General features: G+C 38.4%; 2 protein-coding genes across 3 annotated transcripts; both read right to left on the bottom strand.

Annotated features, from left to right (window-relative positions):
• Nucleotides 1-879: 879 nt before the first annotated feature.
• On the bottom strand, nt 880-2,021 carry LOC21392817 (PRA1 family protein B4). Its single transcript, XM_010093573.2, has one exon. It carries the CDS (start codon nt 1,853-1,855, stop codon nt 1,172-1,174), a length of 684 nt encoding a protein of 227 aa, XP_010091875.1. The 5' UTR covers nt 1,856-2,021; the 3' UTR covers nt 880-1,171.
• Nucleotides 2,022-4,634: 2,613 nt separating this feature from the next.
• LOC21392818 (macrophage migration inhibitory factor homolog) lies at nt 4,635-12,760 on the bottom strand. Of its 2 annotated transcripts, XM_010093574.2 has the most exons (4): nt 12,524-12,760; nt 5,263-5,463; nt 5,115-5,174; nt 4,635-4,938 (listed from the first exon to the last, which is right to left on the bottom strand). In XM_010093574.2, exons 1-3 carry the CDS (start codon nt 12,632-12,634, stop codon nt 5,121-5,123), a joined length of 366 nt encoding a protein of 121 aa, XP_010091876.2. In that variant the 5' UTR covers nt 12,635-12,760; the 3' UTR covers nt 4,635-4,938; nt 5,115-5,120. The 2 variants fall into 2 exon arrangements, with proteins under 2 accessions (XP_010091876.2, XP_024018440.1); XM_024162672.1 differs by lacking the exon at nt 5,115-5,174.
• Nucleotides 12,761-13,272: the final 512 nt, after the last annotated feature.

Genomic DNA, 13,272 nt, shown 5'->3' on the forward strand with positions numbered 1-13,272 from the left:
AAAAATTATGTTATGGAAATTATGATGTGAGCCTAATATGATTGTGCGGTGTATGTATACCAAAAGTACAAGACTAAAGTGAAAACTAACGCCCATGGATTCTAAAGACACATCACACAAGTAAATTGTCTACTCCATCAACTAGTTCCGGTTAAAGTCCCATTAATTCTTAATATATCATTTATTCAACTCAAAGGAGGTTTGGTATCAGAAGAAGAATTTACTGTGAAAAACTAATAGAAATCTAAAGTAGACCCAGCTCACACATTGAACTCACTGTAATCATATCACATGCACTCACTCAATTATAATCATATTTCCTGCTATACTCGATAATAATCACATTACAAGCTCTAATTGAAATTTCATACTTGTCAATCAGATTCTTTGACTTTAGGATTCTAATACTATCACAATATTCAGCATTGCATGTTAGCGCATGATACGGAATTCATGTAAAAGAAGAAGACACAAGGAACATTAGGCAACCATGAAAAGAGCTCGTAGCAACACAGATGGAGACTCATAGAGACGATCCATGCTTCCCAAACTTCTATCCATTTCATAAATGCAGTCTAACCACAACTTAAACGACATATTGCTACACATCTCATATACAATCTTTAAACTATGTTGGCAAAATTTAAGTAAATCCTTTGCAGATAAATAATAATTTGTGTAAAAACCAAGTAAGATGAGAGCTTTATGCAGATCAGTGGGTTTGATGCTTTGATCCCCGTACATCAAAGCTAATGCACAGATCTAGAAACATACATCGGATTCTTGGATAAAGATCTAATGAACCAGATTTCAATTTTGAAGAATATGCAGAATCCTTCCACATACATTTGCACAGAAGAGAACAAAGAAAACAAAACATTTATCAAAATGTAAGATACAGATTGTATCATATGAAATCCACAAACAGAAAAAGAAAACAAAGAACTAATAGATCCAGCGATAAAAAGTTCTGAATGTTGTATAACACAGATCCATATAGATTGCATCTCTATCAAACTTAGATTTATAGGACAAAAACGTCAACTTTATTGTCTCTACGGAAAGCTAAGAATTCCAATTGAACAAAAAGAACGAAGAATGTGTGTTTATATACGAATTACCCAAACTCGACTTCTCCTCCATCAGCGACAATTAGGTAGGAGCTTAATCATCAGACACGAGCGGCGACGACGGCAGGTGCCGCGGCGGCGGCAGCATTGGAAGCCGCGCCGCTGAGGAAGGAGAGGAAACCGGTGGAGGCGGAATTCTCCTGCTCGTCCAAGAAGAGGTCCTCAGGAACCCTAAAAGCCCCGTGCGCGAAGACAGCGGCGAATCCAAGCATAAGAGCGGAGATAATGACGGATCCGACGCTGGTGAGGAAGACGACGAAGATGCTGAGCCCGATCAGGCCCCAGAGCGTCTGCGTGTCGGAAAATGTACGGCCAAAGATGACGAGAGGCTGATCGGAGGGACGGAAAAGGTAAAGGAAGAGCCAGGCCGAGAGAAGACCAAGGAGAACGAGGAGAGAGATCGGATTGGTGAGGAGCGAGACGGCGAGAATGGCGGCAACGATCGCCATGTAATTGACGCGGAAGTAGGAGTAGTTCTTGCGGACGCGGAGTGTGGCGTCGGAGAACGACTCCGGCTTGGCGAAAGCGGAGCGGTCGAAGAGCTCCGACCAAGGGCGGCGCTGGGAGAGGCCGTGGCGGAGAGAATCGGAGATGTGGCCGATGAATGCGCGGGACGCCGGTGTCTGGATCGGAGCCTGAGACTGGGCAGATCCAGCTCCGGTGGCCGCAACGGGTACGGGGGGCTGGGAATTGGAGATCGGAAGCACCGGCGGAGAAGACGCCATTGTTAACGAATCTGAGAGAAGAGCAAAAAGAAAAGGACTTGAATGAAAAGATTTTTCTAATTTCTTTGGTGGTGGGGGAGAGAGAGAGAGAGAGAGAGAGGAGGGTTTTTTCGATTTGAAGAAGGTGTAGACAAACGCGTGACTCGAGACCAGGAAGATCGATGGAAATAGCAAAGGACTCGAATGAAAAGATTTTTTTATCTTTTATTTTTAATGCACCGACGTAAGAGTGGTGTAAACAAAATAAAAAAATAAAAAACAATCGTGGCCGTCGACTTCATAAAATGGACGAGTAAACGACCACCGATGACGAAACACTGACCAGTTGAATTGGGCCATCTCACGCGTTGATGAATATTGAACTATTAAAGAAACGACCATTCTTTTTTTAGTTAAATTCATTAGTTTAGTCCCTGAATATTTTTCACTTCTTATAGTTAGTCCTTCTACTAAAAACTATTCTATCTTAAATCCTAAGTTCTTTAAGATCCCTTTCTGAATGTATACTCAAACTATAATTTTTAATTTTGACGTTTGAAATTCAAGTTTTTTATGAGAAAAAAAATTGTAACAAAAATTAAAATCAATAATTTAAGTTTAAATATATAAAATAAACGGGAGTTAAGTGTCATAAATTTAGTCCATCAATTACATTTAGTTAATTATTGTCTCTTAAACTTTAGAGTTATCTCAATTTGCTCTTTAAGTTTTAAAAACTTTCATTTTAGACCCTAGACTTTGAATTGCCCTTTCTATTGTAATTTCTATTAAAAACAAATATAAAAAAAAAGAAAATAACGCAGTCATGTGGCATTTTCATTTAAATTTTTATTAAAAATAAATAAATAAACACCATATGACTGCACTTAATTTTCTCTTTTTATGTCCAATTTTAACAAAAATTCTTACAAAAATACTTAAATAAGACAAATTTAAAATTTAAGAGATAAATGAGAATTTTCAAAATTTAAAGAGTATAGTAAAAATGACTCAAAAATTTAGAAGAGCCAGTGAGAACAATCTCAAAAAAAAAAAAATAATAATAAAAAAACCCTTTTCATGCGAAAAAAGAAACCAGTAGAGAAGCCACCTCCAATTTTTGGGAAGGAAATTTGGGGCTAACTTCTGAACATCTGCTATTGTTTTGTTGTTTGTTCCTCTCCTTTTGTTTTTTTTTTCTTTTTTGGGCTGAAAAGCTTTAAATGCACTTTTGTTGTTTATTGTTTATGTATGTATACGAGTGCTTTGTTTTTTTTTTTTTTTAGGGATTATCATTGCTCTTGGTATATATGCATATGCATGCTTTATTTATTTATTTATTTTAGATGAAACACACTAAAACCAAAATAGTGATAAATTATTTATGTATTAAGAATAGGAAGGTTAATAGGGATAAATTATTAATGATTTTGCAAAGGGTGAACGGACACTTACTCTAAAAATGTACTTCCATTGTCCATTTTTGAAAAAAAAAAAAAAAATTAACTACTAATATGTTAACATTTTTCATCCAAATTTTAAAAGAATGTAAAAGACTACATTTAAAACACTTAAAAGGTTTAAGATAAAACAGTTTTCAATAGAAAGACTAATTATGGGAAAAGAAAAAAGCTCAGAGACATCTCATGAATTTAACTTTTTTTTTTTCTTTCTCCCTTCCAATTGTTTTCCTGTAACTGCAAGTTTCACAACGCGTATACATCAAAGGAAGAAGAGGTATCCCTTTCTCATTTTCCTCGCAACCTAACCATGGCAAAATATGTTTTTCTTTTTCATAAAAATGAAGGAGACGAAGAAAGGAGGCCTTCCCCACACAGCTAAATGTATTACATAAACTATTGAGAAATAGGTTTTCAGATCTAACAACTCAATTAAGGACGGACCTGAGTACATGTTGGCTAGGCATTCAAGAGCACAAAAAAGTACGAGTTTGACCGTAGAAAAAAAGGAACTTTTACTGGTGTTTTTTATTTTTAAAAACACCAGTATTTTTTACTTTTCAATTATTAAATATATAATTTTTTAATCTAATATAATTATCTAATTTAACGGTTAAAAAAGTAAAAAATACCGGTATTTTTAAAAAGTGTATTCCTAAAAAGGAAAAAACACCGGAAAAACTCCAAAAAAAAAAAAACAAAAAAAAAAAAAAAAACAAAAAAAAAAAAGAAAACAAAAACTTGAGACAAGTATTTGAACTTTACCTTTAATTGGAATTAAAGTGTCAATTAAACACTAAGCTGCAACCACAAAAAAACAGAACCTCAAGAAGCCAGAACGCGACTAGAAGTAACATAAACCATGGTGCTTGAATTGCATCACATTTGTATGTTTGGTAGAGTTCTGTTACTGTGCAAACTCATGGTTTTGATTCTGTTATAGTGTTTTTCTCTTAAAAAAATTTGAATTTCACTAGTCATAATCAAGAATGTTGATTTGAACCCATTTTCATCCCTCAATCTCATTTTAATCACTCACTTTTAAAATATCTCACTGTTAGTCCCCTAATCTATTATTTTGTTACATTTTTTATCCCGTTGTTAACTTTATGTTAAATATTGAACGGAATCTACGGAAATTAGGGACCGAAATTGAGAAAATCTAAAGCTCAGGGACTATTTGTGGAGGGATCAAATTGAAACAAAGTAACAGATTATTGACTAAAAGTGAGATTTTAAAAATTAGGGACTAAATTAGGATTAGACATAAAGCTTAGGGACCATTTTTTGATATTAACCCTTAAATCTGTATCAAACTAAGGAGAAAGGAAACCATAACCTCATCAAGGAACGGAATTATTAAAACAGTTAATAGTAGTGAAGACCACAGCAAGGAACTGTTAAGCCTTAGCAGGGTTAACATCATTTCTGGCAATTCCAAGTAAACACAAGTTTTTCTAAGGATGCATACCACAGACGCATACAAGTACAAGTTTTTGGACAACTCCTAAAATTAAGGCATGAAGAGAATACATAATATCTTGACCATACTTGGAAAAAGGGTATCAACTGCATGCGAATTCACCCTAGTCTGAATTAACAGACAGATTAAAAGGTAGATCCATTCCATCCGAAGTTGGAACCCTGCAAAATAATTGAAGCAACAGAACCGCATAAGAAATGGCATATGGCACGAGTTGACTGAAAATACCGAATAGTTGGACAAAAAACAAAAATAAAAAATAAAAACTGAATTACATCATCGCAGAAAGCTAAAAAACTGTTTTTGCTCGGGGTTTCAATAGTAAAGACTTATTTACATGATTCTAGTTCTGGTGTAAAGCATGCAAACACCGAGCAAATTCTTGAGTTTGATTGGCCTAAACAAAGAGGAGGGATGCAATGAGAAAGAAATGCATGCAGAAGAATGACCTAGCTTCTGAAAACTTAAGAAGTTGAGAGGCTCACCTTGGTGTCGTAAAACTTGAGGAAGTATCGTGACTTGGGCACAGACAACTTGGTCTCAAGAATATTAGCAATTGCAGCACTCAGCTTCTTGTTCACGTCAGGGCTAAGGCCACCAATTGAAACCAACTCACCATAGGCAGCAGGCTGCTCAGTCCCGCCAAAGGATATGGGTACCGAACCCTTCAGCACAACCATCACATACTGTATATCAAAAGACAAGACATACAAAACGTTTTATCTTTAGCTAATCAGCAAAATAAACAAACAAATAAATATAAAGTTACAGATTTCACTTATCGGTTAACAAGTGATGGAATAGCATATGATATCCAGAGAACATTACTATACATTTACGTTGATCATAAGAAGAAAATAAGCAGCCTAAGACCGTTCAGTCTAGTGGCACCGGGGAGGGCTTGGGTGGAATGGAGTTTGGGGAGGTTGCGGGTTGTATAAAAAAAATGAAGGAAATAAGCAATAATTCATCACTTTTTAAATTCGCTCTGCTCAGGAAAAAAGAATTCTTTAAATTAACAACTAGAAAGAGATAAGAAATGAGTAATTTATTTCTACAGTCTACCACTCTTTTTGTACACCTTATCCAAATTTATGTGTTGAGATTTCAACATAATGTAGGATTTCCTACATTACTGCTGGAAATCCACTGGTAACCTCACAAGAAACCCTGCATAGATGGGCCAATAAGGCATTCCAAATGGGTGATATCATGCCCTCGTATAGAGTCTATTACAATTCACTGTTCACGCATCAATCGATGCATAAGTTATCTCAGTTATCTAGAAGCAATAATAGAAGACCGCGAACCATAACACTCGATAGGGAAAATTAACTCCACGATGCCCACATTCCTTGCCACAAAGCCAGTATTGAACAAGATTGACAGTCAATCCAAAATTAGTCTTTACCCTCACATATCATGACTAGTTAATAAAGCAACAAGAACCACAAGTGAATACAGGGTGTGAGTCTGTTCATAACTGGCCCCTATAAGAGTAGACAATTAACAATGGTCTATGACAATAAAAACATTACTAGCTCAACCTCCAAGCTTACAACACTACTTCTGCTCCACGTTTTTCCCAAAAAAACAAAGAAAGTGTTGGCGCCAATAATCTAGGATTTGTTATTAATTCTATTTTTATTTATTACTCTGATGTTGTAGTTAGGTAGTTCCGGATTATTAGGTTAGGAAGTTAGGGTTTTAATTTTTAAATAAACTCTGTTATATCCAGAGTATCAAGCCACCAGATTAGGAGTTAGTTTTAGAGTTAGTTTCAGTCAGAGGCTTCCTAAGCCTATTTATGTACGTAAATCTCCATTCAATATTAATCATCAGAGTTTCATTCAAACCTGTTTACATGGTATGAGAGCCAGAACTCTGAGACTCGTTCATGGTAAAAATAGCCATGACGAGACCTGCACGAGGGGGAGCAGATGACTCCACATCAACTACCACCGATCCCTCTAGCCAAACACAGGCAGAACAAGCCTCTATCCCGACGTTTCAAGGAGACAATACTTCTCTCCAGATTACTGCGTACAAACTCAATGGCAAAAATTACCTTCAATGGTCCCAATCCGTCAAAATTGTGATCTGTGGCAGAGGAAAGTTAGGTTACATCACTGGTGAAACAAAGCCTCCAGCACTAACCGAACCAGCCTATCAAACATGGCTTGCAGAGAATTCCATCGTTCCAGCATGGCTGATCAATTCTATGGAGCCCAAGATAAGTCGCACATATCTGTTTCTCCCAACCGCTAAAGCAGTCTGGGATGCTGTGCAGAAGACCTATTCTGACTTGGGTAACGCATCTCAAGTGTTCGAACTCCGCTCAAAAATGAAGGAGACGAAGCAAGGAACTCAAACTGTCATGCAATATTTCACATAATTGAGAATATTTGGCAAGAACTAGATTTGTTCCTCGTGGCAGATTTAGGATGTCCAGAGTGCAACGTGAAGCAACGACGTCTCATAGACAGGGAGCGTGTATTCGACTTTCTTGCAGGCCTCAACAAAGAACTTGATGAGGTAAGAGGCCGAGTTTTAAGCAAAGACCCCTTTCCTACCGCTGAAGAGGCTTTTTTAGATGTTCGTAGAGAAGAAAGTAGGCGAAAGATTATGATAACTGATAGCCAATCAAATCAGCCAGCTTTACTGAATCAACAAACCACCGAAAATTCTGCACTTACTGCAAGGGGTCCGTGAAACCAGAAACACACAACGAGAGAGGATGTGGTGTGATCATTGCAATCGTTTGGGACACACAAGAGACATTTGCTGGAAGATTCATGGCAAACCAGCCAACTGGACTCCAAGAAGATCAAATGAAGGAAGAGGATTCCAAGCTGCAGCTAGTGGTGATGGAACAACCAGTGCTTTTCAACAAAAGTTTAGACTGCAAGCAACAATATCCAGTTCAGCAAGGAACAACTTGAGCATCTCTATCATCTCCTCAACCAAACGTCTCTTCAAACATCTCAATCCAGCCCTAGTGTCGGGTCCTGTTCACTGGCCCAAGCTGGTAACTTCCTTTCAACCCTTAGTGCTTCCATAAAAATTAAGGAACCTTGGATCATCGATTCAGGGGCCTCAGATCATATGACAGGTGTATCTCAATTCTTTTGCATTTATACCCCTTGCCCTGGTAATTCCAAAATAAAAATTGCAGATGGATCTTTGTCAACCATAGCTGGAATAGGATCAATTAGGGTGTCAAAAAAGTTGACTCTCAATTCTGTTTTACATGTCCTTGCCTTAAAATGCAATCTTTTGTCTATAAGCAAGCTCACTAGGGATAACAATTGTGTTGCTCATTTTTCTCCATCCTTGTGTCAATTTCGGGAGATATCATCGGGGAAGACGATTGGCAATGCTAGACTTCTTGACGGACTTTATTTCCTTGAAGAAGAGAATTCCGAGTTGGGACAAGCACATGTGTCTAGTATTGAGTCTCATTCTGTTCCTAGTGATAAGTTAATAATGTTGTGGCATCATAGACTTGGCCACCCTAGCTTTCCATATTTAAAGCATTTGCTTCCAATGTTGTTCAAAAATAAAGATTTGCCTTCATTTCAATGTGATATTTGTCAACTTGCAAAAACACACTCATGTTCCATACTCTCCTAGACCATATATGCCTTCTATTCCATTTGGTTAAATTCACAGCGATGTATAGGGACCCTCTAGAGTAACCACAATGTCTGGAAAGAGATGGTTTGTCACATTTATAGATGATCAAACACGGGTTAGCTAGGTTTACTTGATGAAAGAAAAATCTGAGACATGTCAAGTGTTCAAAAATTTCTACAACATGATTCAAAACCAATTTCAAACCAAAATCCGTGTATTAAGAACTGATAATGGAAAAGAATACTTTCAATCCATCCTAGGGGAATACTTAACCACAAATGGCATCATTCACCAAAGCTCTTGCATTCAGACACCACAACAAAATGGTGTCTTAGAAAGAAAAAATCGGCACCTCCTAGACGTTACTCGTGCTCTCATGTTTACCATGAATGTACCTAAGTACCTATGGGGTGATGCTATTCTTACTGCCAGTTTTCTCATAAACCGTGTTCCCAACTGCACCTTAAAATTCCAATCTCCAATTTCAGTTCTTACCAAGGCCTATCCACATCTCCATACTCTTAACAATCTGCCACTTAAAACCTTTGGATGTACAGCCTTTGTCCATGAATACTCTGTGAACCGTAGTAAGCTAGAACCCCGAGCAATAAAAACAGTGTTTCTTGGCTATTCTCCAACCCAGAAAGGATACCGATGCTATTCTCCCATAACCAGAAAATTCTACGTGTCAAGGGATGTCACTTTCTTTGAAAACAAACCATATTTTTCACCCTCTTCGCTTCAGGGGGAGAATGGTGAAATGGAAGCTCAGTTTTGGGAAACAATTGCTTTACCAATAGAAGAAGCTGTACCATCTGAAAATCTGTCTTCCTTACCACTGTCACAACAGAAAAAACCGATCTTAGGAGCAGGGGGAGACTCGGTCAGGCACACTCAACAAGAACTCTTGGTCTGTTCTCGGAAAAGACTGAACCAAGGAAATAAGGAAAGCATGAATCCTATCCACTACCAAGAAACTGAACCGGTGATAGAGACTCCTTCACCTCCGAGTCCTCCAGGTAATTCAGAAAAACCTCCAAATAAAAATTCTGGTCTTGACAATCTAGATGCTCCAATTGCTCATAGAAAAGGTGTTAGGTCGTGTACATTACATCCCATCGCCAAGTTTGAGTCATATAACAATTTATCTCCCTCATTCCGTGCCTTTACCACCAAGATGTCTAGTGTTGATATTCCCAGGTCCATAGAAGATGCTATTGCTGATCCAGCTTGGAAAAAGGCAGTTATGGAAGTGCAAGCACTTGAGAAGAATGGTACTTGGGACTTGGTTGAACTTCCTCAAGGAAAAAACACCGTGGATGCAAATGGGTGTTCACAGTAAAATACAAACCAGATGGTGAAGTAGAAAGGTACAAAGCGCGCTTGGTAGAAAAAGGATTTACACAGACTTATGGAATAGACTACACGGAAACCTTTGCTCCAGTCACCAAGCTCAACTCAATCCGAGTTTTGCTATCTCTCGCAGCAAATTTAGATTGGCTACTGTATCAACTCGATGTGAAGAACGCTTTTTTAAATGGCGAACTAGAAGAAGAGGTGTACATGGATTTACCACAATGATTTGACAATCACCAAAGAAGCCGAGTAGTTTGCAGATTAAAGAAGTCATTGTACGGTCTAAAACAGTCACCACGCGCGTAGTTTGACCGTTTTTCAAGGGTAATCAAGGGCCATGGATATACACAAGGACAAACGGATCACACTCTGTTTGTCAAACATGCACTAGATGGAAAGACCACTATTTTGATAGTTTATGTAGATGACATAATTCTTACAGGTGACAATTCCAGAGAAATTGAAGAACTCAAAAGGATGATGGCAAAGGAATTCGAGGTCAAAGATCTTAGACCACTCAGATATTTTTTGGGAATGGAGATTGCTAAGAGCCAAAAAGGAATTTCTATGTCGCAGAGGAAATATGTACTGAATTTATTAAGGGAGACAGGTATGCATGGCTGCAAACCAGCGGAGACACCAGTTGACTCAGGAAATAAGGCAAAACTGGGCGAAGGAGATCCAGTGGACAAAGGAAGATACCAACAGTTGGTTGGTAAGCTAATCTACCTCTCACATACAAGGCCAAACATCACGTTCGCTGTCAGTTTAGTCAGCCAATGCACGCACTCACCATGTAGAGGACACCTTGATGCTGTGTATAGAATACTCAAGTACTTAAAGAGAACGCCAGGGAAAGGACTGTTTTTTGGAAAGCACAACAAGAGGAAGATTGAAGTCTTTACCAACACTGACTGGGCAGGTTCAGTGGAGGATAGGAAGTCCACATCGGGTTACTGTACCTTGTTGTGGGGGAACTTAGTGACCTGGCGCAGCAAAAAACAAGCCGTTGTTGCAAGAAGTAGCGCAGAAGCCGAGTATAGAGCCATGGCACACGGAATATGTGAGATCATCTGGATAAAAAGGTTGCTAGAGGAGCTAAGATTAAAGTTGAGTTTCCAGCACAGCTTTACTGTGATAAGAAAGCCACCATCAACATAGCACACAATCCGGTTCACCATGATAGGACTAAACATATGGAAGTTGACAGACATTTTATCAAGGAGAAGTTAGAAACAGGAGTGATCAACATAGTGTATGTTCCAACGGGTCAACAAGTAGCAGACATTCTCACTAAAGGGCTATCAAGACACACTTTCGAGTTCCTGGCAGACAAGCTTGGACTCATCAATATTTACAGCCAAGCTTGAGGGGGAGTGTTGGCGCCAATAATCTAGGATTTGTTATTAATTCTGTTTTTATTTATTACTCTCACGTTATAGTTATTATTAGGTTAGGAAGTTAGGGTTTTAATTTTTAAACAAACTCTATTATATCCAGAGTATCAAGCCACCAGATTAGGAGTTAGTTTTAGAGTTAGTTTCAGTCAGAGGCTTCCTAAGCCTATTTATGTACGTGAATCTCCATTCAATATTAATCATCAGAGTTTCATTCAAACCTGTTTGCAAAAAGTAAGAAAGAATATGACAATGCCCTAACCAACATTGACATACACCGCTAATTTGCATTTTCAGACCAAATCAGAGGTACCTTAGTATGACCAAGCTAAAGCATATATGGCAAGAACAAATCAAGTGGTGACATAGCTAGGACGAAGGCGAAGTAGACAAAACGTATAACTAGTTCATTGTTAACAAAATATATAATACTAACTAAAAGCTCCAAAGAAAGTATCCACAGAATTGACTAAACGCAAAGCATATACTACAAGCATAAGCATCAAAAGGGGCGACTTAGCTAAGACAAGAGTGAAGATGACCATTGATTCCATTCAGCTTACACATCCCATACAACAGAAAAAGCCAATTAGCATGCCCAACGAACCTACACGATAAAATGACAGAAAGTATGTTTGACGAGTAAATTAGACGAGTACTACACTTTTATAGAGTTGAGATTCAAATATACCACTTCCATTGAAAAGCATGTCCAGTTACACGTCAAAGTGGTACAAGTGTATATCTACCCTTCAAAAGTGATACCCAGCCAAATTAACACCACATATCACTTACAATCCTACCGTACAGTTCAGCCCTAGTTCATCACTAGCCTCCTTCCATTAAAAATTTAAAATCAAGAACAGAATGACACATGTTTAACACCGAGGATGGGTCGCCTAATAATAGCATTAGAATTAAATTCATCACTATCCCAAGTTCAACGACCGCCCATTACATTCTTAGATCTAATGAGAAGCAAATTTAGGGCAAAAAGAAAACAAGCCGCTGAACAAATTACCATCTTAATCAAATAATCAAAATGATATATGTATATATATGCATATAACAAGTTAAGAGAAACTGGAATTCTCCTTTTGAGGGGATAAAAACACCAATTACTGTTTAGATTATCACGCAATAGAGTTCCAAAACCAAGTTCGCCGAACCGCAAGTAAGTTTCACAAGGGCAAAATGTCAAATTCAGATACAAACATATATATACACACATATACATAGAACACAGAATAGGAAAATGCGAAGCCAAAATTATTGTGGCGAGAAAGAAAACCTCAATAAATGAACCCTAAAAGGTATCTTTAATACAGAGAGAGAGAGAGAGGAACGGGAATCATACGGCCTCGGGTTTGCCGATGAGTTTGGAGACAATGGAGGTGGCTTCGGAGAGGATGGACGAAGTGTCAACGCCTTCGAGGTTGACGTTCGTCGAAAGGTTCAGGCAAGGCATCGTCTCTCTCTTTCTCTGTCTTTCTCTCTCTTTGTCTTTGTCTTTCTCTCTCTAACAGACGCTCTCGGTCACTGCTGCAACAACTACTACCAACCAGAAGAAGACCTAACTCTTCTCCTCTCCCTTCGTAATATCCTTTTAATTGGGAATCCAACATTCGAATATTGTGTCTGCCTCCCGAAAATGCCCCTCGGCCCTCGTTTCATGTTGTTTTCTCTTGGGCCTGTTTGGGCTAAATTTAAGAGATATGATTTTATATATGGATTGACTTTTTCCCATAGCACCTAATACTATTACAAAAAACGTCACCATTGTACTGCTTGAATAAGTTTATTTTTTTTTTTTGTCTTCTCTCTCTCTTTCTCATCACTCACAGGTGTCATTCTCTCTCTCTCTAACTCTCTCGTCTCTCTCTCTCCAACCTCTCCCGTAGACTTTCCTCTGCAGCCATGTCCATCAGAGCCACCACCTCCTCTTCATCCTCCCCTTTCTTCTCCGTCTCCCCAAACTCTGACACCAGCCATATCTTTTCAAGCTCCAATTCCTGAAATTCCGCATCTTCAAATCCCTCAAATGCTTTCAATGCTTCAACACCCCGCCGCCGCCGCCGTCGTTCCCTTGCTCGGCGGCGGCCTTCT

Source organism: Morus notabilis, unplaced genomic scaffold (assembly GCF_000414095.1).
Source record: "Morus notabilis unplaced genomic scaffold, ASM41409v2 Scaffold258, whole genome shotgun sequence".
NCBI classification, from domain to species: domain Eukaryota; kingdom Viridiplantae; phylum Streptophyta; class Magnoliopsida; order Rosales; family Moraceae; genus Morus; species Morus notabilis.

Bases quoted from the DNA above. Each gene is read 5' to 3' on its own strand.
- LOC21392817 (XM_010093573.2), bottom strand. From the start codon at position 1,855: ATGGCGTCTTCTCCGCCGGTGCTTCCGATCTCCAATTCCCAGCCCCCC.
- LOC21392818 (XM_010093574.2), bottom strand. From the start codon at position 12,634: ATGCCTTGCCTGAACCTTTCGACGAACGTCAACCTCGAAGGCGTTGAC. The intron at 5,464-12,523 runs GTATGATTCCCG...TTTGATATACAG, and splicing joins TCATCGGCAAACCCGAGGCC to TATGTGATGGTTGTGCTGAA. The intron at 5,175-5,262 runs GTGAGCCTCTCA...CTCTTTGTTTAG, and splicing joins TCAAGTTTTACGACACCAAG to GCCAATCAAACTCAAGAATT.